The sequence below is a fragment of the Leptidea sinapis genome, chromosome 21 (genome assembly GCF_905404315.1).
Source record: "Leptidea sinapis chromosome 21, ilLepSina1.1, whole genome shotgun sequence".
Classification (NCBI taxonomy): domain Eukaryota; kingdom Metazoa; phylum Arthropoda; class Insecta; order Lepidoptera; family Pieridae; genus Leptidea; species Leptidea sinapis.
This window is the reverse complement of record NC_066285.1, coordinates 13,827,580-13,850,893: the sequence shown is the minus strand read 5'-3', so window position 1 is coordinate 13,850,893 and position 23,314 is coordinate 13,827,580. Positions and strand designations below refer to the sequence as shown.

Genomic DNA, 23,314 nt, shown 5'->3' with positions numbered 1-23,314 from the left:
AATGTTGTTACCGAGCCCGGCGGTGGCGCGGCCCTGCGCGTGCTCGGCCCGCAGCTGGGCCACGAGGTCGGCACTGTCCAGGCCCGCGTTGTCGGCCACGGCGGCCGGCAGCGGCGCTACAAGTGTTATAATACAATGTTGTTACCGAGCCCGGCGGTGGCGCGGCCCTGCGCGTGCTCGGCCCGCAGCTGTGCCACGAGGTCGGCACTGTCCAGGCCCGCGTTGTCGGCAGCGGCGCTACAAGTGTTATAATACAATGTTGTTACCGAGCCCGGCGGTGGCGCGGCCCTGCGCGTGCTCGGCCCGCAGCTGGGCCACGAGGTCGGCACTGTCCAGGCCCGCGTTGTCGGCCACGGCGGCCGGCAGCGGCGCTACAAGTGTTATAATACAATGTTGTTACCGAGCCCGGCGGTGGCGCGGCCCTGCGCGTGCTCGGCCCGCAGCGGGGCCACGAGGTCGGCACTGTCCAGGCCCGCGTTGTCGGCAGCGGCGCTACAAGTGTTATAATACAATGTTGTTACCGAGCCCGGCGGTGGCGCGGCCCTGCGCGTGCTCGGCCCGCAGCTGGGCCACGAGGTCGGCACTGTCCAGGCCCGCGTTGTCGGCAGCGGCGCTACAAGTGTTATAATACAATGTTGTTACCGAGCCCGGCGGTGGCGCGGCCCTGCGCGTGCTCGGCCCGCAGCTGGGCCACGAGGTCGGCACTGTCCAGGCCCGCGTTGTCGGCAGCGGCGCTACAAGTGTTATAATACAATGTTGTTACCGAGCCCGGCGGTGGCGCGGCCCTGCGCGTGCTCGGCCCGCAGCTGGGCCACGAGGTCGGCACTGTCCAGGCCCGCGTTGTCGGCCGCGGCGCTACAAGTGTTATAATACAATGTTGTTACCGAGCCCGGCGGTGGCGCGGCCCTGCGCGTGCTCGGCCCGCAGCTGGGCCACGAGGTCGGCACTGTCCAGGCCCGCGTTGTCGGCCACGGCGGCCGGCAGCGGCGCTACAAGTGTTATAATACAATGTTGTTACCGAGCCCGGCGGTGGCGCGGCCCTGCGCGTGCTCGGCCCGCAGCTGGGCCACGAGGTCGGCACTGTCCAGGCCCGCGTTGTCGGCAGCGGCGCTACAAGTGTTATAATACAATGTTGTTACCGAGCCCGGCGGTGGCGCGGCCCTGCGCGTGCTCGGCCCGCAGCTGGGCCACGAGGTCGGCACTGTCCAGGCCCGCGTTGTCGGCCACGGCGGCCGGCAGCGGCGCTACAAGTGTTATAATACAATGTTGTTACCGAGCCCGGCGGTGGCGCGGCCCTGCGCGTGCTCGGCCCGCAGCTGGGCCACGAGGTCGGCACTGTCCAGGCCCGCGTTGTCGGCCACGGCGGCCGGCAGCGGCGCTACAAGTGTTATAATACAATGTTGTTACCGAGCCCGGCGGTGGCGCGGCCCTGCGCGTGCTCGGCCCGCAGCTGGGCCACGAGGTCGGCACTGTCCAGGCCCGCGTTGTCGGCCACGGCGGCCGGCAGCGGCGCTACAAGTGTTATAATACAATGTTGTTACCGAGCCCGGCGGTGGCGCGGCCCTGCGCGTGCTCGGCCCGCAGCTGGGCCACGAGGTCGGCACTGTCCAGGCCCGCGTTGTCGGCAGCGGCGCTACAAGTGTTATAATACAATGTTGTTACCGAGCCCGGCGGTGGCGCGGCCCTGCGCGTGCTCGGCCCGCAGCTGGGCCACGAGGTCGGCACTGTCCAGGCCCGCGTTGTCGGCCACGGCGGCCGGCAGCGGCGCTACAAGTGTTATAATACAATGTTGTTACCGAGCCCGGCGGTGGCGCGGCCCTGCGCGTGCTCGGCCCGCAGCTGGGCCACGAGGTCGGCACTGTCCAGGCCCGCGTTGTCGGCCACGGCGGCCGGCAGCGGCGCTACAAGTGTTATAATACAATGTTGTTACCGAGCCCGGCGGTGGCGCGGCCCTGCGCGTGCTCGGCCCGCAGCTGGGCCACGAGGTCGGCACTGTCCAGGCCCGCGTTGTCGGCAGCGGCGCTACAAGTGTTATAATACAATGTTGTTACCGAGCCCGGCGGTGGCGCGGCCCTGCGCGTGCTCGGCCCGCAGCTGGGCCACGAGGTCGGCACTGTCCAGGCCCGCGTTGTCGGCCACGGCGGCCGGCAGCGGCGCTACAAGTGTTATAATACAATGTTGTTACCGAGCCCGGCGGTGGCGCGGCCCTGCGCGTGCTCGGCCCGCAGCTGGGCCACGAGGTCGGCACTGTCCAGGCCCGCGTTGTCGGCCACGGCGGCCGGCAGCGGCGCTACAAGTGTTATAATACAATGTTGTTACCGAGCCCGGCGGTGGCGCGGCCCTGCGCGTGCTCGGCCCGCAGCTGGGCCACGAGGTCGGCACTGTCCAGGCCCGCGTTGTCGGCCACGGCGGCCGGCAGCGGCGCTACAAGTGTTATAATACAATGTTGTTACCGAGCCCGGCGGTGGCGCGGCCCTGCGCGTGCTCGGCCCGCAGCTGGGCCACGAGGTCGGCACTGTCCAGGCCCGCGTTGTCGGCCACGGCGGCCGGCAGCGGCGCTACAAGTGTTATAATACAATGTTGTTACCGAGCCCGGCGGTGGCGCGGCCCTGCGCGTGCTCGGCCCGCAGCTGGGCCACGAGGTCGGCACTGTCCAGGCCCGCGTTGTCGGCAGCGGCGCTACAAGTGTTATAATACAATGTTGTTACCGAGCCCGGCGGTGGCGCGGCCCTGCGCGTGCTCGGCCCGCAGCTGGGCCACGAGGTCGGCACTGTCCAGGCCCGCGTTGTCGGCAGCGGCGCTACAAGTGTTATAATACAATGTTGTTACCGAGCCCGGCGGTGGCGCGGCCCTGCGCGTGCTCGGCCCGCAGCTGGGCCACGAGGTCGGCACTGTCCAGGCCCGCGTTGTCGGCAGCGGCGCTACAAGTGTTATAATACAATGTTGTTACCGAGCCCGGCGGTGGCGCGGCCCTGCGCGTGCTCGGCCCGCAGCTGGGCCACGAGGTCGGCACTGTCCAGGCCCGCGTTGTCGGCAGCGGCGCTACAAGTGTTATAATACAATGTTGTTACCGAGCCCGGCGGTGGCGCGGCCCTGCGCGTGCTCGGCCCGCAGCTGGGCCACGAGGTCGGCACTGTCCAGGCCCGCGTTGTCGGCAGCGGCGCTACAAGTGTTATAATACAATGTTGTTACCGAGCCCGGCGGTGGCGCGGCCCTGCGCGTGCTCGGCCCGCAGCTGGGCCACGAGGTCGGCACTGTCCAGGCCCGCGTTGTCGGCAGCGGCGCTACAAGTGTTATAATACAATGTTGTTACCGAGCCCGGCGGTGGCGCGGCCCTGCGCGTGCTCGGCCCGCAGCTGGGCCACGAGGTCGGCACTGTCCAGGCCCGCGTTGTCGGCCACGGCGGCCGGCAGCGGCGCTACAAGTGTTATAATACAATGTTGTTACCGAGCCCGGCGGTGGCGCGGCCCTGCGCGTGCTCGGCCCGCAGCTGGGCCACGAGGTCGGCACTGTCCAGGCCCGCGTTGTCGGCCACGGCGGCCGGCAGCGGCGCTACAAGTGTTATAATACAATGTTGTTACCGAGCCCGGCGGTGGCGCGGCCCTGCGCGTGCTCGGCCCGCAGCTGGGCCACGAGGTCGGCACTGTCCAGGCCCGCGTTGTCGGCAGCGGCGCTACAAGTGTTATAATACAATGTTGTTACCGAGCCCGGCGGTGGCGCGGCCCTGCGCGTGCTCGGCCCGCAGCTGGGCCACGAGGTCGGCACTGTCCAGGCCCGCGTTGTCGGCCACGGCGGCCGGCAGCGGCGCTACAAGTGTTATAATACAATGTTGTTACCGAGCCCGGCGGTGGCGCGGCCCTGCGCGTGCTCGGCCCGCAGCTGGGCCACGAGGTCGGCACTGTCCAGGCCCGCGTTGTCGGCAGCGGCGCTACAAGTGTTATAATACAATGTTGTTACCGAGCCCGGCGGTGGCGCGGCCCTGCGCGTGCTCGGCCCGCAGCTGGGCCACGAGGTCGGCACTGTCCAGGCCCGCGTTGTCGGCAGCGGCGCTACAAGTGTTATAATACAATGTTGTTACCGAGCCCGGCGGTGGCGCGGCCCTGCGCGTGCTCGGCCCGCAGCTGGGCCACGAGGTCGGCACTGTCCAGGCCCGCGTTGTCGGCAGCGGCGCTACAAGTGTTATAATACAATGTTGTTACCGAGCCCGGCGGTGGCGCGGCCCTGCGCGTGCTCGGCCCGCAGCTGTGCCACGAGGTCGGCACTGTCCAGGCCCGCGTTGTCGGCAGCGGCGCTACAAGTGTTATAATACAATGTTGTTACCGAGCCCGGCGGTGGCGCGGCCCTGCGCGTGCTCGGCCCGCAGCTGGGCCACGAGGTCGGCACTGTCCAGGCCCGCGTTGTCGGCCACGGCGGCCGGCAGCGGCGCTACAAGTGTTATAATACAATGTTGTTACCGAGCCCGGCGGTGGCGCGGCCCTGCGCGTGCTCGGCCCGCAGCTGGGCCACGAGGTCGGCACTGTCCAGGCCCGCGTTGTCGGCAGCGGCGCTACAAGTGTTATAATACAATGTTGTTACCGAGCCCGGCGGTGGCGCGGCCCTGCGCGTGCTCGGCCCGCAGCTGGGCCACGAGGTCGGCACTGTCCAGGCCCGCGTTGTCGGCAGCGGCGCTACAAGTGTTATAATACAATGTTGTTACCGAGCCCGGCGGTGGCGCGGCCCTGCGCGTGCTCGGCCCGCAGCTGGGCCACGAGGTCGGCACTGTCCAGGCCCGCGTTGTCGGCAGCGGCGCTACAAGTGTTATAATACAATGTTGTTACCGAGCCCGGCGGTGGCGCGGCCCTGCGCGTGCTCGGCCCGCAGCTGTGCCACGAGGTCGGCACTGTCCAGGCCCGCGTTGTCGGCAGCGGCGCTACAAGTGTTATAATACAATGTTGTTACCGAGCCCGGCGGTGGCGCGGCCCTGCGCGTGCTCGGCCCGCAGCTGGGCCACGAGGTCGGCACTGTCCAGGCCCGCGTTGTCGGCCACGGCGGCCGGCAGCGGCGCTACAAGTGTTATAATACAATGTTGTTACCGAGCCCGGCGGTGGCGCGGCCCTGCGCGTGCTCGGCCCGCAGCTGGGCCACGAGGTCGGCACTGTCCAGGCCCGCGTTGTCGGCCACGGCGGCCGGCAGCGGCGCTACAAGTGTTATAATACAATGTTGTTACCGAGCCCGGCGGTGGCGCGGCCCTGCGCGTGCTCGGCCCGCAGCTGGGCCACGAGGTCGGCACTGTCCAGGCCCGCGTTGTCGGCCACGGCGGCCGGCAGGCGCCGCAGCGCCACGGCGAAGGCCTCGGCCGCGGCCGCCTCCTTGCCCGGCGTGCGGCCGGCCGCCAGCGACGCCGCCTGCGCCATCAGCATCTCGCTGGCGCCTGCGGGGACGGTATATTATATACATCTCCTGACTTCGGTAGAAATAACGTTTGTGGCATTTTATACATAAGAGGGGGCAAACGGGCGAGAGGCTCACGGGGTGGGAAGAAGTGAGGCAACCGCTCATGGATATCCACAACATCAGGTGTCAAGAGATGTGTTGCCGGCCTTTAAGATGAGAGTATGCTCTTTTCTTGAAGGTCCCCGAGTCGGACACGGTTCGTTCGCATGTTTCTCAAAATTTAAACCATCGTCCATTAACACCCCTAGATTACGTGCTTCGGTTACCCGTTCTAATTGTGTACCTATAACACTTACATTAGGCTGCGAAGAAACGATTTTATCTATTTGAAATTTAGACCCCAAAATCATATATTTTGATTTTACATGGGTTCTAAACTAAAGTATTAGGCTTGAACCACACGTGAATGCGCTTCAGATCGCTATTCAATTTATTAAATGCGTCGGTAATGTTTTCTGATCGGAACGAGATGTATAGTTGTATGTAGACGATATACATGTGAAAAGTACAATGCTTTATTATGTTCGATACGTCGGCAGTATATAGAATGAAAAGCAAAAGCCCCAAAATTGAGCCCTGTGGAATTCCTCTACTTAATTGTATTTGCTCTGACAGCAATGGGTATCCATTATCATCTCAAAGCTGAGCACACGCTGATTACGGCCACTGAGATAGTTTTGAGAAAAGGAGAGGTCCGAAGCACCCGCAACCGGCGAGCATGTATAAAAAAAGTAATGAATGTAGAGGAAGCGCGTGAGGTTTGTAAAGATAGAAGCAAATGGCATTCTATTGTCTCTGCCTACCCCGACGGGAACAAGGCGTGAGTTTATGTAAGGTTTGACACCATTAGAGCTCATTTTTGAAAGAGGCAAGGACATGTTAATAGCTTCCAAGGCGTGTGAAAAGTCTAAGAGCATCATGATAGACCCTTGACCATGATCACGAGCACACAAGATATTATCGACAATGTCTTTTGAGATTGAGAGTAGTAGAAGTGCTGCGATCTTTCCTAAAGCCTAACTGATAAACCGGTACGAATTTATTACTTTCAAAGTGAGTCGCGAACTGCATATACACAACACGTTCAAAGACTTTCGAAATGCAGGGAAGAATACTTATCGCAAGTCTTTCAACTCCGTGACATCTGCTGTTTTTGGTAACGGAGTTACAATGGCTGACTTCCAGGCGTTTGGGAAAGTGTTTGGCAGAATGGATGTGTTAACAATATGAGTGATAGTACTTAAAGAGTGAGGAAGAGTTAGAAGTAGCATATCAAGAGATATGTCATCTATTCCGACGTTAGACTTAATTTGATTTATCACCTAAAAATGGTAGCTTCGTCTACTGTTTTAAACTGGAACTCATAATATGTCAGCTGTGACAATTAAATTTCATTCTCGCCGGAGAATTTCGAAAAATGTAAGTTTATTGCGTCTGGGTCTCGAAAATGGTTTGGGATTACGGCGTGACGGGTCTTTGATGAAATATCAACGCACTTCTTCAGGTTATTCCATAAATTCTTAGAGCTGCTCGAGTGCCTATTAAAGTGCTGGCTGGAGAAAGCAAGTTTTCGGAATTTATTGGTGTATTTACTATATACTGTTTAGTTTTTAACTTTGTGTGCTTCTAAGCCAGACAAACGATACCTGTGATATGCGTCGTTTCGAAGTTTCACCGTATGCCTAATGGTGAGTGTAATCCAGGGATGACTAGGTTTATAAACTTAGATTCGTTTTTTGGGTATAAGACTGTCAAAAATTGATAATAAGCACCCATTAAACTTATCTACTAAATAATTACTACTACTAATTAATAACTTCATACATATCTGTGTCTCGGAGAAAGGCCTCCGGATGTAATTTCTAAAACGAGTCCATTCAATTCGCAACCTAGGAATTGTATTATACTAAACAAACATTTTACGATCATATTAACTGCATCACAATTAAGGCATTGATATCCTTATTTTCGTTTCATCTTGCGTATGTCTTCAGAATTGAACTCTATTAAAATACGTTATAATATCCATTTATATAAGTGTCTATGTTAGAAGACACTTATGGTATTGAAACTTCACAAAAACAGTTCCTGCGTTATCTTCAATTTAAAATAAAAGCATATCTTCCGAACTACAATAAGCACCGTCAAATATTCCATCTGCCATTGTAAGAGAAGAGACGCCGATATCGTCTACATAATAAATATAGCGAGGTGTTCGGTCGGCTGTCCTGAGCTGCTCGCTGGCATTGGTCGTTCATCTCACTCCGGAGAACATGGTGCCTTCATGTTTTTAGAGCTAGAACTATCATATATTTAGGAGTGGTAGTGCCATGTTGGGCCTCACGGACACAACCGAATTGGGCCGGCACGCCCGGAGAAATACCACTCCCCCACTCGAAACCGGCGTGAAATAGCGGCTATGCCGCTGTGTTTCGTCCGGTGAGTGGGGTATCCGGAGGCCTACACCCCCCCTCCCAAATACAAATAGCAGCACAGACTAAAACGAGACTACTCCATGACGGTACCAGGCTATGCAGCCCTGGAGAATCCGTCCCTGGGCGTCCACAATTAGGGCCTGTACCTAACAGTGGTTGCCCAGGCTGCCCCGCGTATTCTGGAGGGGGCAAATCTGCGCTGACTCGGGGCAAACAGAGCAGGAGGCTCAAACCACCCTCCTCCACACTCGCTGTGGACTTTTGCAACATCAGGGGGCTTCGCTCAAATTTAAATGCCGTCCACTTTCACCTGGAAACGGCGAAGCCGGCCCTGCTCTTTTTAACCGAGACACAGATATCCTCCCTGGCTGATTCATCTTACCTTTCCTACCCGGGGTATAATTTGGAACACTCCTTTATACCACGGGCTGGCGTGTGCGTTTACGTCAGGGAGGATGTCTGTTCTCGACGCCTGAGTTTTCTTGAAGGACAGGACCTATCCATCATCTGGCTGCGTGTAGACTGCGATGACCATCCGCGAATCTACGCATGCCTGTATAGGTCCCATAGCGGTAACGCAGAGACTGACCGGCTCCTCGAACACATCCAAATGGCTACAGATTCCGTGTTGGAGCAGATCCCCACTGCAGAGATCGTGTTTCTTGGCGATTTTAACGTCCACCACGCCGAATGGCTAGGCTCACGTACCACCGATCATGCAGGGAAATCTGTTCACGACTTCGCCTTAGCATATGGTCTGACGCAACTGGTTATTGCGCCAACGCGAATCCCAGATGTGCAAGATCATACACCTTCACTGTTGACCTCACATCCGGACGGCTACCTAGTTTGACCCTCCTCTGGGATCGTCGGACCACTGCCTGATCCGGAGCACCGTGCCGATCACGCGCCCAACACGGGCCCGCTTCTTAGGCTGTCACCGCGTGTGGCACTATAGGTCAGCAGAGTGGGACGAGATGCGGTGCTTTTTTGCATCCTACCCGTGGAGGCAGATCTGTTTTTCGCTGGGAGATCCAGATGCCGCTGCTGATGCTGTTGCTGATGTCGTACTGCAAGGTATGGAACTCTTCATTCCATCCTCCCCTGTGCCTATCGGTGGCAGGTCCCAACTATGGTTTGACAGCTCCTGCAAAATGGCCTCTCGCCGAAAGCAGGAGTGCTATCAGGCTTGGGTCAATGCGGTGGTATCTAAGGATGTGAATTCCAGCGAACTTAAAAAACACTTCAATCATGCCTCCAGGTCCTTCAAAAGAGTTATTGCTGACGCGAAGTCGAAGCACATTAGCAGAATTGGCGAAAGACTTGCACGCCTTCCCTCGGGAACTCGTGCGTTCTGGTCGCTCGCCAAGGCTGTCCAAGGAAACTTCTGCCAGCCAGCCATTCCGCCACTGCACAGGGATGATGACTCGCTGGCCCATGACGCGAAAGAGAAAGCTGATCTCCTGGGCCCCCTCTTCGCGTCCAACTCGACTCTGGATGACCAAGGTGCACCACCACCGCATATTCCGCGGTGCGATTCATATATGCCGGAGGTAAAAATCCGGCATGGTGCCGTGGTTAAGGCGCTTCTCACCTTGGACATTCACAAATCGAGCGGGCCCGATGGCATTCCCCTGATAGTGCTGCGGACATGTGCTCCGGAACTGGCGCCGGTCCTTACCCGTCTTTTCCGGCTCTCCTACTCATCAGGCGTAGTCCCGAAATTATGGAAGGCGGCTTTAGTGCACCCGATCCCTAAGAAAGGTGTACGCTCAGATCCGTCCAACTACCGTCTCATTGCCATTACCTCCATTTTCTCCAAAGTAATGGAGTCGATCATCAACCGCCAGCTCTTGGGATACCTCTAGAAGGGCACCAGCTGATCAGCGACTGCCAGTACGGTTTCCGTCAGGGTCGCTCAGCTGGTGATCTTCTTGCGTACCTCACCCATAAATGGGCGCAAGCGGTTGAGTCGAAGGGAGAGGCGTTGGCGGTGAGTTTGGACATAGCGAAGGCCTTTGATCGGGTGTGGCATAAAGCGCTTACAGCGAAACTGCCATCCTATGGGCTTCCCGAGAAGTTGTGCAAATGGGTCACTAGCCTTTTGGCTGATCGGAGCATCAAGGTTGTTATCAACGGTGCATGCTCCGACTTAAAACCCATAAACTCTGGTGTCCCGCAAGTCTGTGTGCTATCCCCTACGCTGTTTCTTCTGCATATCAATGATATGCTGCAAATCAGCAATATTCATTGCTATGCAGACGACAGCACGGGGTATGCTTCCTACACCGGCCGTGCCAACATGTCCCGGGATAGCGTCGACGAGAACCGGATCAAACTTGTGTCTGAAATCGAGACTATGCTTTGCAAAGTCTCCGAATGGGGCCGACATAATATAGTCCAATTCAACCCCAAGAAGACACAAGTTTGTGCGTTCACCACTAAAAAGTCTCCCTTTGTCGTATCCCCTCGATTCGAGATCACTCCTCTAATTGCCACAGCCTGTATTGGCATACTTGGCGTCGATATATCGAGCGACGTTCAGTTCCGTGGTCACTTGGAAGAGAAGGCCAAACTGGCCTCAAAAAAGCTTGGTGTACTCAGTAAGGCGAGACAGTACTTCACTAAAAGCCACCGCCTGCAACTTTATAAGGCGCAAATTCGGCCTCACATGGAGTACTGTTCTCACCTCTGGGCGGGTGCTCCCCAGTACCAGCTTCTTCCATATGACCGTATACAACGAAGAGCGGCTCGAATCATCGACGATCAAGTCATCTCCGATCGGCTTGATTCTCTAGCATTGCGTAGAGATGTGGGTTCTCTCTGCATCTTCTACCGCATTTATCACGGAGAGTGCTCAGAGGAGCTGTTCGGGTTGATTCCAGCGGCCGAATTCCACCATCGGACATTACGTGCAAAGTACCATCCGCATCACGTTGACGTCTGGCATTCCACAACCGCGCGTTTTCTTCGAAATTTCTTGCCTCGCACAGCCACTTTGTGGAATCAACTACCGGCAGCGGTCTTCCCGAACAGATACGACTTAGGGACCTTCAAGAAAAAAGCATACTCCCACCTTAAAGGCCGGCAACGCATTTCTTGACACACCTGTTGTTGCGGATGTCCATGGGCGGTTGCCTCACCTCTCCCCGTGAGCCTCTTGCCCGTTTGCCCCCTCTCATATATTAAAAAAATCAATAAAGTATTATTTAATATCTTTTATATTGGGTTACATACCGTACAATTTCCATTGTTGCGGTGATTACAGGTCTATATTCTCACCTCCACCATAGATCACTTTGGGTTCCTTGACGGTGGCGGCCAACACACACAGCGCGTCGTGCAGCGAGCGCTCGGCCTCGTCGATGACCTGCTGCGTGGCGCCGCGGATCACGATGGTGCAGGCCGAGCCCAGCTGCACTCCGGAGAAGCGGATGAGGCATTCGTCACCGATGAGAACCTTGAACATTATGATTCATTGTACATTACTTAATAACCACATTAATGCTAACACTTAAAACATAAACACCAAGTGCAAGTCGTTCCCTATCATTCTCTATAAATATCATCTCTGTTGTATTACATTCCTTAAATATTTATTGTATTTTGTTCTTCAACTGTTTCAACTATCAAACAGACGGACGGACTGCCGAGTCTTAGTAATAGGGTTCCGTTTTGAGCCGATGGGTAACGACATCCTAAAAATATAGCTGATATTGAATATGTAATGAACTTGGTATTACATAGTAGTGGGGCGTGTACATAAATCATATTGTTTCATATGTATGTGTGTATGTATCGATACTATTAATTACATTTCAGAGGATCATCCAGCCACCACAAGTAGTGCCCGTGTACGAGCATAACGCACGGACCAGCCATCGCTCGACCATATTTTAGGGAAGGGAACGGCCCGCCCCACGTCGCCGCCACAAGCAGTGGCGTTCAGTGAGCATGACGATGATGCATGAAATTCTACCGAATTTAATCAGAACTATAAATTAAATTCAATTGGATTCACTCGCGGCAGATCTACGAGTAGCACTGGTATCTGTTAACTAGAACTTTATTTGTATACTAGCTGACCCGGCAAACGTTGTTTTGACATATAAATTGTATTGATCTTTTCCTTGCTAGTTGATAAGAGATTGCGCTAGTTGTATTCATTAGTAACAATCACACTTCTTTTATATTTTGTATAATTCACACTAAAGTTTTATAAATTATAGCCTATTTGTTATTATGGTGTGTAAGCTATATTATTGTAAAGTTTCATCAAAATCTATTTAGTAGATTTTGCGTTAAAGAAACATACATCCAGACATACAAACTTTCACATTTATAATATTAGTAGGATTATCTAGATGATAGATGCTTACTAGTAATTACGACGATTTCTTTTCTATATTAAATCAAATAATAGCAATATTCAAGAAATTATACTGTTTGCAAATTACACTTATTAACCGACTTCAAAAAAGGAGGTTCTCAATTCGTCGGTATTTTTTTTTATGTTTGTTACCTCAAAAATTTTCGACTGGGTGAATCGATTTTGATAATTATTTTTTTATTTGAAAGCTGATGCTTCCCGAGTGGTCTCATTGTAATTTGGTCCAATCTCACAATACAGTCCATGAGAAAACCATAAAAGTCTTAAATTTTGCTATACATACGTATAGCAAAGTGGATGATAAATTTACGAATAACTCAATATCGCGCCAACCGATTTCAATAATTCTTTTTTTATTGGAAAGGAGATACTTCAAAGATAGTTTGGTTAGGTTCTGATTACGGAATCCATGACAAAGTAACGGAACACTGTATGTAATCAAATTGCAAAGTACTTACGTTCATTGCTGCATTGAAAAATTTAGTATATTTACACATATTTAGACAAATTGTTAGTTAGTGTACTTCAAATGCACTAAGAATCATAAAATAAAAATAAAATAACAAAAAAAGGACCGCCTTCAAAAACACTATTCCAAAACAATAGATATAGTGTGCACTAAAAAGTATTAAAATTAAAATATTCTTATTAATCTACCAGATCGAGTGTGTAGCAGTTTGATTGTTAGTTATTTTAATTGTTTTTTTACCTTTATGATTTTGTTATGCATGGAGAGCGGATTGCGCCAAAAGGACACCTATTTCAAAAATTACAATAATCATAACTAGAATAACATTAATTAACTCATTGCTCGTCTGGTCACAAATTGTCATAATAAACAAACATGTTGAGCACACAAGCACTGGCTGGTACACCTCATGATGTTTGATTTATATAATATTAAAGTGAACCACAACATTTGTACATGTATCAAACAGGCTGTGATTGGCTTCACATGTAGTCACAATGTACTTGATTCACAAAATATTATATTACAACAAAGTCATTAACTATAATTACCTGATTATTAAATTTGAAGACACAATTACTTCTAATATTAATATTCAGATTATAAAGGAATGGGTACATATCTAATATCTTTAAATGAGCAATTCTTGTGTGTGTGTATATATATATATATATATATATATATATATATATATATATATATATATATAGATGGGACATTGGGTGATCTGGAAAGCAGAAGACCCTGGTTCGAATCCAGATGTCCTATAGTATTTTTTTTTTTCAAGTTTTGTACATTCTTAAAAATCCGAGCAAGGCTCGGTCGTCCAGACATTTATGTATTATAACAATGTCAGCCTTACTTGCTCAATAACTTTGCAATGTCCCAGCTTAACTTTGTCGGGTGAGTCAAATGTGGACACAATTTCCCCACCGGTCACCAGGGCCAGTCGCTCAATACCATCAAAGTCAGCATGCTCTATGGCCATTACACCGGCATCGGCAAACAATTGCTCCGGGTAGTTGTAAATCAACTGTCTGTAAATTAAAAATACATATATGCTATACTTAATGTGGCCATAAACACTATTACAATTAAAAATGAACAAAATATGACATTTGAATTTGGAATCTGTCATTTTTATATGATTGTGCATTAAGTTTTCTCATTTTGGCGCCAATACATTGTACAATATTTTGCGATATTAAAATGGAGTAGGGTAAAAAAGAGAACAGAATCGCTGTGATTGCATTACACGAAGTAGGTATGGAGCCAAATGCAATTTCTAAAACTCTCCATATGCTTGGTATTAGTAAAATTTTTGTGTACCGGGGTATAATAATAGGTAAAATGAGTTCTCCACTGTTTGTGACAGAAAAAGGTCTGGCCGTCCACGTAGTGTTCGTAAGAAAAAGGTGGTCAAAGCAGTAAGGGAAAGAATTAGAAGAAATCCTGTCCGAAAGTAAAAGATTTTATCTCGGGAGATGAAGATAGCAACTAGACCCATGTCGCGTATTTTAAAAGACGACTTAGGACTTGCAGCCTATAAGAAACGTACTGGTCATTTATTAACTGATAATTTAAAAAAGTATATTGTGGTAAAATCGAAACAACTACTGAAGCGGTACGCAAGGGGAGGTCAACAAATTTTTGTTAACGGATGAGAAAATTTGTACAATTGAGCAACATTTAATAAATAAAATGACCATATTTATGCTCGAAGCTCTAAGGAAGCTTCCCAATTAGTCGACAGAGTGCAACGTGGGCACTATCCCACTTCAGTGATGGTTTGGTGGGGATGGTTGGGGAGCTACGAAGAAGTGACTGAGCGATACTTTCGTGAAAAAGGTATAAAATATTCGGCACAAGTGTATCAAGATACCATTCTTGATAATGTAGTGAAGCTCCTTAAAAAGCATCGTGAATTTCTTATTGGATAAATAGAAATCTTTATTTTTAAATTGAAGTAAACACATTTTAGATGTCTTGTTAGAGGTATATAATCATTTTCCTGTCTCTGTTTGAACAGCTTTTATCCATTATCTTTACGACTGCTATCTTGTGGGAATCTTAAATAAAAAATACTTAAACGTGAAGAGTTTCTACACGTTTACTTTACCTTACCGAAGTGATCCTCGTGCCGGTACACATAGTAAGAGCACCACACTACGGCATACTTTTAGTTGTTACTAGTTTAAAGCGTCAGAAATGCTTCCATGTTTTATATACATTCCGTTACTATATTACACATTATAAAACACAACAAACCTGTTAATAAATACATTGCACTTGTGAGCTAGAATCTTGTTCACTTTCTCTTTCATCTTTTCTTTTTCCGCGACCTCTAGTTCAGCAATCTTGGCCATTGAATCAACTTTGATCGTCGATCCAAACACTTTAATTTTATCTGTATCCATAGGTGTGTTCGCAATAAGGATGTTAGCATTTTCAATACGTTTTGGTTGGTGTACACCTACCTAGTTAGAAAAAAATTGTACACATGAATTACTAATTTTTATATTAAAAATTAATTTTTGACAACAAGTAATCAAAAGTTATCATCAGCCGGAAGACGTCCACTGCTGGATAAAGGCCTCCCCAAAGATCTCCACGACCGGCGATCTTGACCAGATCGTCGGTCCATCTTGTCCGTACAAATTTTTTTTATTTTGACTGTTGATGGAAATCAGAAGTAATTGTTGTTATTTTATTTGTTCTTAAAAATGTTTTTTGAGGTAGATACATCGGAATAAAAGGCCTTATTTGTATGTCGACGAATACATCGGTGTAAAATAGCATATAAACGAATTTTACTATGACCGTCTAACTTAGTAGACTTAGTAACATATCTATCTATAAGCAATAAAAAAAAATTCAACAGTTTTTACAAACAAAACTCACTTTTTTGTTCAGTAAGAAACCTTCATCAAGGAATGACTCTTCAAGTATTCCACCTGATATTTTGATAATTTGTATAGCCTTCAAATTTCCTGAACCTTTCAGCCTAAGCACCGCATCAACGGCCAATTTTGTAAAGTGTCTGAAATTAAATTATTAAGTTTAACAAATTTCATTTAAATATTTAGATCCTCTAGTGCCACCTCTGTCGAGGTAGCAATGGCAAAGTAACGAAACTAATAAAAAATAGCAGAATTAGAAGCTATTTTGTTGTTAATTAGTACCTAAAACGGTAATTTTGTTGCTTGTGCCGTTTACGAAAAATCGCAACCGCTGCTAGTTTGATATAAAGCTAGGTCACTATCTTGTTAACCGATACGCCAAATACAACGCCAAGCACAAACGTCAGAAAATTATAGGAACCAATTTCACCCTGTTACTTTTGTGTTACAGAGATGCGCGCGCTTCTTCTTAAAATTTCACTCTCATCATTTTTTCACAACGCGCCTAAAGAAGTATAACTTAATAAAATAGGAATACCTTTTGATTTTTAGAAATGAAAGTCTTTTATTTTCGGAGCGTATTGTGGATATGGATATAATTTAATTATGTGGTTGTTGTTTTTTATTTAGTTTGTGTGATTAACAATGTACAGGAAACTTGTGTACAGATATAATGTTCTAGCTTGTTACTGTTGTACGTTTGCGAGCCGAATATAAATGTGGAAGAACATCCATCAAACATGATGACGAATGACGCAACATATTATATACCTACAATAGGTTACAATAGTTGAACACTAGAACGTATATCGACGTACTACAGTACTGTGACATATTTTATAGCCAAACAAACAAAGATTTAGATTGGTGATGTGCTTATACAAACGTTTAATGCATAAAATTTGGTTCCTAGAATGAAAGATGATCCTGACAGATGTATAAAAACAAATTCGAGTGAATATTTAATGACATGTGGTTTCACCATTCTGATCCAGAAACAAAGGTTTCTTCATCCTCACCATCATCTCCAACTTCTTACAATAGATCAGCGGCTCTCTTTTGTGGGATAGTGAAGGTGTGATCATGATTCAATATGCCGATCATGACGCTACTGTTACTGGCTCTACACAGGGTGTCCCAAAGTTATGGGGCATGAAGGGAAAGTACCTTAAATATCGTAGATAGGGTATTTTACTGAAAGAAGACTTTGTTATTTTTAAAAGTTAGGAATTCTGCATTCAAAGATTTTCTAAAAATTACATGCCTCGTCTGGGAATCGAACTGACTTAAATGTAAAAAAAACACCCCTACTTTTATGGTATGTAGATATGAGAAAGTAGTCAATTAAGTGGGTATTTTTTTGTAAATTAATTAATTAAATGCTCAAAATATGATCCCTCCTGTCTTACGCAAATTGCCAATCTTTTAATAAGTCCGCTGCCTTTTGATTTTCTTATCATTTTATGGTGAATAGTCGATATGGCACAATTGTGTTTGTAACTCGCTTACGTTCTCGTATCGCTTTTAAACTAAACAAAACTATGCTATAAAGTATTTTAATTATGAAGTGGGTACTTATTTACGAATAATCACTGCTATCTATGGAATCATAATATCACTACTTTTCGAATGTCGTCGTCGGCAATAAATAACTTTCTTGAAATTGAACCAAACATTTTAAGTTGCTCCATTCTTTTAAAATAGTATGTTGAGTTATTATTTTTTGGTCATCTTTCGATTGACATCATAAAAGTAGGGGTTTTTTTTAGAGTTACGCAGGCCCAACACGGCTAAACCTGCATACGTTGCCACCCCGTACCTCGACGTAGTGCTGATCGAGTACCCATTTTCTTTTAAATTTCTTTAGTTTAATTATAATATTGTTTATTCAGTCTTGTTCCAATTTACCTGTGAGTAACATTAAATATTGTTAAATAAAGTGCTTCTTAAAAACTTAATTCCCGACACCCGATACATAACTCGAGGCAAGTAATTTTTAGAAAATCTTGGAATGCAGAATTACTAACTTTTAAAAATAACAAAGTCTTCTTTCAGTAAAATACCCTATCTACGATATTTAAGGTACTTTCCCTTCATGTCTCATAACTTTGGGACACCTGTATATGCAGAACAAATAAACATATTGCATAACGAGATTCGTGAGAATAATCAATATAATGGTCTGGCTCACAGGCCCGCCGGTGTTATTACCGCAATTTGTAATACTTGATCATCCTCCACCTGAGCATTCACCCGACATTCTCACTTTTAATTGAACGTCACGTACACGTAACACTTCCAATACACAAATAAGTGATTATGGATCCGAGTGAATTATAAAGTAAACTACCAAATACACAAACAATGATCTTACTCCTTGTGATTAGAAAGTATCTTAGAGCTGAGTGTAGTTCTGGCAATATTCTCCAAGTCCGCCCGGAGCGCGGCTTCGTTCATCTTAATATCGTGGTCAAAACTTGCATCAGCAAGAGCTTGCTTGGCTGCTTCTGCAGCAATACGCCATCCAGCTATAATTGTCTGAGGGTGAAGCTTCTGCTCAATGAGTTTCTCAGCCTCTCGCAGCAGTTCAGCAGCTAAAATAATTAACCAAATTAGTAGACAATACGGTAAGTAGTTCATTGGACGGACACCGTGTTAACAGTGATTCAATTATAATAATGACAGATAATGTGTTGTTTAGTTTATATAAAATAAAGGGAATAATTTTAAATCAAATACATAAGACAAGCTAATGGTAACTGGTCACAAAAACCCCAAGATAAAGCAGAACTTTTTGCCAACTTTCTGAGGGATATATTTAAACCAGAAGAAACTGCCAATATGCACACAGAAGAAGAAATAGGTAGAGGGAAAAAGGAAATAGAAGAAACCATCTCATACTATTAAACGGTGTGAACCCTCAAAAAACTATATTTTATTCATTTTTGATTAAGTATATTTAATTTTATTTATTTTAAGTTTTTAATTAAATAAAAATCGTTTCAAAGTACAGCAAATATTTATGTTGTCAAAACGCTTGCTCCAGCGACATAGCACTGTGGTAATTTAAAATTAGCCAATCAGAACGGTTTACGATCATGTCGTTTTTCAACTCAAAAAAAAATAAGTTTATTGTGTGGTTTTTGCCAGAAATACTCAATATTTTTCATGTTTATTATTGCAACTCACTTTTAAAGTCAATTATCTACGCGGATGTTAATAAATAAGTAATTATTTTCCATACTGTCATCATAATAGCCTGATGAAATCCAGATCAGTGACCAACAAATGTGTCCACCACTGAGACCAATTACAACAGCAAGAAAAAAAACTATTAGGTATATGTCTGAGGCAAAAAAAGGCACCCGGATTCGATCTCAGAACTACATAAACAACTTCCAAAAAAAGGCAGAGTACTGCTGACAATCTACTCTACATAGCCAATATTAACATTGTGGCCAAACCTGGAAAATCACCTATAGAAGAGCACGTCTAAAAACGAACATGGACAAGACGAAGATCTTATCTTCTTCATCAGATCTTCCCGAACGCATCCGTAAAATCTTCTCATCCAAATTACCAGTGTCTAAACGCAAAGGTTTTAATCCGATGTGTGTTACCTGACATAAGGAATGCTAACATGGTTGCTTACTATAGGCCTTATGAGGAAGCTTTGAGTTTGTTACCCTGTGAGATCGAATCAGAAATAAGGAGATCCATAGGCCAAACAAAGTTACCGACATAGCCCAGCTAGTTGCGAAACTGAGGTGTCAGTGGGCAGGGCACATAGCTCGACGGACTGATCAAGATCACTGGAATAGGTTGGATGAGGGCAGTGCAGGACCGATTGTCATGGCGATCTTTGGGGGAGGTATTTGTGCAGCAGTAGATGTCTTCCAGCTGAAATGATGCTGATGATGAAAATTAATGGGGTGATCTATCTCATTAAACTGGTACATGGAAGGAAACCAAAGATTGTACACATCAACAGGTTAGCAGCACCTTGACAGGTCAAATTATGCTTGGGATGAGCATTATTGAGAGGGGTCAGTGTTATATATAATGTTCTCATATAATCTTGTCATAATGGATGACTTAATTAAGAAGCATTGACATACCCACTGATTTTATAAACAGAGCTGTTAAACAAAACAATTGTTTTTCTAGTAAATACCTACTAAATTAATGACGGAGCAGTAAAGTGAAAATTTGGGGGGAACAACAACTTATAATCTGTGATATTTATGTATTATTAGTGATCACTAATCGTTATTAGTGAGGTACTCATAACTATTACATTTACTTAAATTACTAAGGAGTATATTACTGACTGCAGCAACATTCGTTTTAGATAATTTACAGAACTATACTGGAGTTTTCTGAACCATGTAGTCTTGACACAACAGTATTATATTATATACTAGCTGACCCGGCAATCGTTGTTTTGCCATTTAAATTATTTTTAGAGTTAGACTTCCATACATTCTTACAAATTTTCGTATTGCTAATATTAGAAGATACATCTTTGGAAAGCCAGAAGGTAGGGCAGAGATTTTTACAGGTCCATACATCCGGACATCCATACATTCCTACAGACATTCGTATTTATAATATTAGCAGATTCTTTTTCAGAAAACCAGAAGGTAGGGCTAAAATTTTCACAGGTCCATACATCCAGACATCCATACATACTTACAAACTTTCGCATTTATAATATTAGTAGATACTTCTTTAGAAAGCCACAAGGTAGGGCTGAGATTTTTCACATGGTTGTAAGATTAAGTTAAGTATGTATCGATTTACCTATGTATTATGAACAATTTGTTATGTTTTTAAAGTGATAACCCTCACTTCTAGGATTAATACACAAATAAGGTTATCAACTGTAAACTAGATCGTGTAGATGAAGCCACAACCTGAGAGTTGAACAAAGCATACAAGATTTTATGACGATACGTCAGTCGAACGGTTAGCTCAGTTGGTTAGAGCACTGGCACGGAACGCCTATGTCTGACCTAAATGACCTGTCGTTGTCACTTTTTGCCTCAGGTGGAAATTATGTCCGTCACATACAATTGATTTAATATGAATGATGCTATGCTGGATTATGTTTTTGTAATCTTTTACTTTCTCGCCGTCACCGTACCGTACCCGTCACTTTTATGGGATTTTTAAAATTTATAATACTTACACATTGCTTTACCGGCAATATAAGGTATCAACTTGACAAATTTTACTAAATTAGGTGCATAAGTTGTTATGTACTACACTATATAAGTAAGTAGAGGTTTTTAACTGTCCCATGGGAACTTCTGAATTTTCCGAGATGAAACGTGTCTAAGATGTTGACCGGTAATATAAGGTATCAACATATCAAATTTTATTAAATTATGTGCGTACATTGTTGTGTACTACGCTGTTTAAGTAAGTATTGGTTTTTAACTTTCCCACGGGAACATTTAAATTTCCGGATGAAAAGTATGTAAGATGTTGACCGGGAGACGTAAGGTATCATCCTGCAACATTTCAATTAAATCGGTCCAATAGTTTCAGAGATTAGCTCGTACAAACAGACAGAGAAATAAGAAATTCTAAATAAATCGGGACCTGCTCTACTTCTCTTCTTACATCCCCCTGACTAGGTTTTGATCATTTTTTTCTTTGTACAGAAATTTGATCTCTGCAGATTTATTATAAGTATAGATTATAACAGTCCAAGAATTATTTTAGCAATTATGAACATTTATAAATAACTCTAAATAATTTTAACAACATGAAGCAGTTTTCAATGACAGAATCATGGAATGATAAGTTAGGTATGTGCTTTGGACAAGAAGCCTTATATAACATTACGTTAGTTAGTAAGTAGTATAAGTACATACTTAAGGTAAAAGCATTAATGCTCGATAGTGAACTACACACACTTTCTAAAAAACGTTTTCTGATAAGAGTAATCATTGAAATTACTTTACTATTGATGCTAGAGACACCAAGTGATATCTGCGATATGTGGTCAAAAACTTGCATACACTTTCTAAAGCAATTTTCTAAATGGTGTCAGTTGGAAGAAACAATGTGAAGAAGTGAACACATGTGTTGGTATTCCAAATTTTTGCTTAAGGTAAGATTTTGTTCTACATTTTTACGATTTTGTTATGTTTTGTTTTGATATATTATTATATTTAATGTATAACATTATTATTATAATAAGAACATCTTTTTATTTTAGTTAGATTTCTATACAATTTAAAGTGTGTCTACTATAATTAGTACCAGAAATTAGTGAAAACTATAACTGAGACATGTGTCATTTACTGGGGTCACATCTAACTGAATTTCTAAGCACATATTCAAACAATTATTGCCTCTATGTCCTGTGAGTAAAGACCTATTTAATTTCTGTTAGTTTTAGTTTACCCTATCCAACAGTAGACAGGTGTCAGCTATTGGGGTATACTATGTGTCATCTATTAGCTTTTAATTCCAGATTTATGTTTGAGCAAGATTTTCTGAAGCTGATATGGAAGTAGCTATACAATAATTGCAGGAGAGAAATCCCCGCAGCAGAAATTCATCATACCAATATTAACAGGACTGAAAAAATAAAATGAATGACGAATTAGAGGAAGAAAAAAGCTGGCCTATGCATCAACTTGGGGTCCACCTGTTACTTGATAAATAATTGCATTTGCTTTATGTGATTACATATTTTAACAGTAATCACTACCATCATGTTCACAAAGTATCCTTACACAAACAATGAATTGCATCCACTATACTTATTTATATTTAAACAGTTTATTTTATTAATGAGATATTTAAAATGCTTTTTAACTTTGAACATCATTAATATCTTGGATACAACACGTTACAAACTAATTTGTTATGTAAAAATATTTATATAACCATTGTAAAATATGTTCTTGTTTATTTAAAAGAATGGTTGTAGAGATCTTTGTGTGTTCTTCTCTCTAGTTTTCTGAATATATGATAATAATTTAAATAAATATGTATAACACTGATTCAAAAGAGCATAGTGTAAGCCAATTTCAATTAAGTTTATTTGTCTTTATAGAGAAAAAGGAATATAAGAAGGTAAGAAAGAACAAAATATTGTGAAAGAAAAAACTACTTAATAAGAATTATTAAGTAGTTTTTTAAATAAAAAATTTTTGTTAATTAAAATATAAGTACAGAAGAAGAATGTGAGGATTCCGAAGACAGCATGGTTGATATATCTGAAGAGTATCAGAAATGATGAAGAAAATTACCATGATATACAATGATAATTATTAACCTTCAAAAATCAGCAGTGCCCCAGGGCACTATATTTTTCAGATGAACCAAAACCAAGAGTGCAGCACACTATTCAATCACCAAGTCCTGCTGAACGTTTATTTTTAATGGTCTTATAGCTTGTTTCAATAGCTTTCAAATACAGTCAATCAAATCAAACTTATTATAAGCAATCTATTCATACAAGTGAAATAATATGCATAGACAGAATACTGCTAGAGCACCAAAATCACGCCAATCTGATGCATACTGCCTGATTAGTTTCACGGAATGGAAAGGTAGGTAGGTAGATAGGATTAGGTACATCTTTGATTTTCCATCACAAGATCAATATTAAATATATATGTATCACAAATGAAATGATTAAGGCCTATTTTTATTTTCTGTTACA

The 23,314-nt window shown here is 45.3% G+C and overlaps 1 protein-coding gene across 1 annotated transcript in view; it reads right to left on the bottom strand.

The window, feature by feature from the left end:
- Nucleotides 1–23,314, bottom strand: part of LOC126970559 (T-complex protein 1 subunit beta) — a 31,145-nt gene that overhangs the window by 3,007 nt on the left and 4,824 nt on the right. Inside the window, exons 4-9 of the mRNA XM_050816530.1 lie at nt 18,002–18,221; nt 15,629–15,767; nt 14,996–15,204; nt 13,590–13,764; nt 11,151–11,328; nt 5,207–5,410 (exon numbers count right to left, since the gene is read on the bottom strand). Of these exons, the coding sequence (XP_050672487.1) occupies nt 5,207–5,410; nt 11,151–11,328; nt 13,590–13,764; nt 14,996–15,204; nt 15,629–15,767; nt 18,002–18,221 (1,125 nt within the window). The remainder of the gene's footprint in view (nt 1–5,206; nt 5,411–11,150; nt 11,329–13,589; nt 13,765–14,995; nt 15,205–15,628; nt 15,768–18,001; nt 18,222–23,314) is intronic.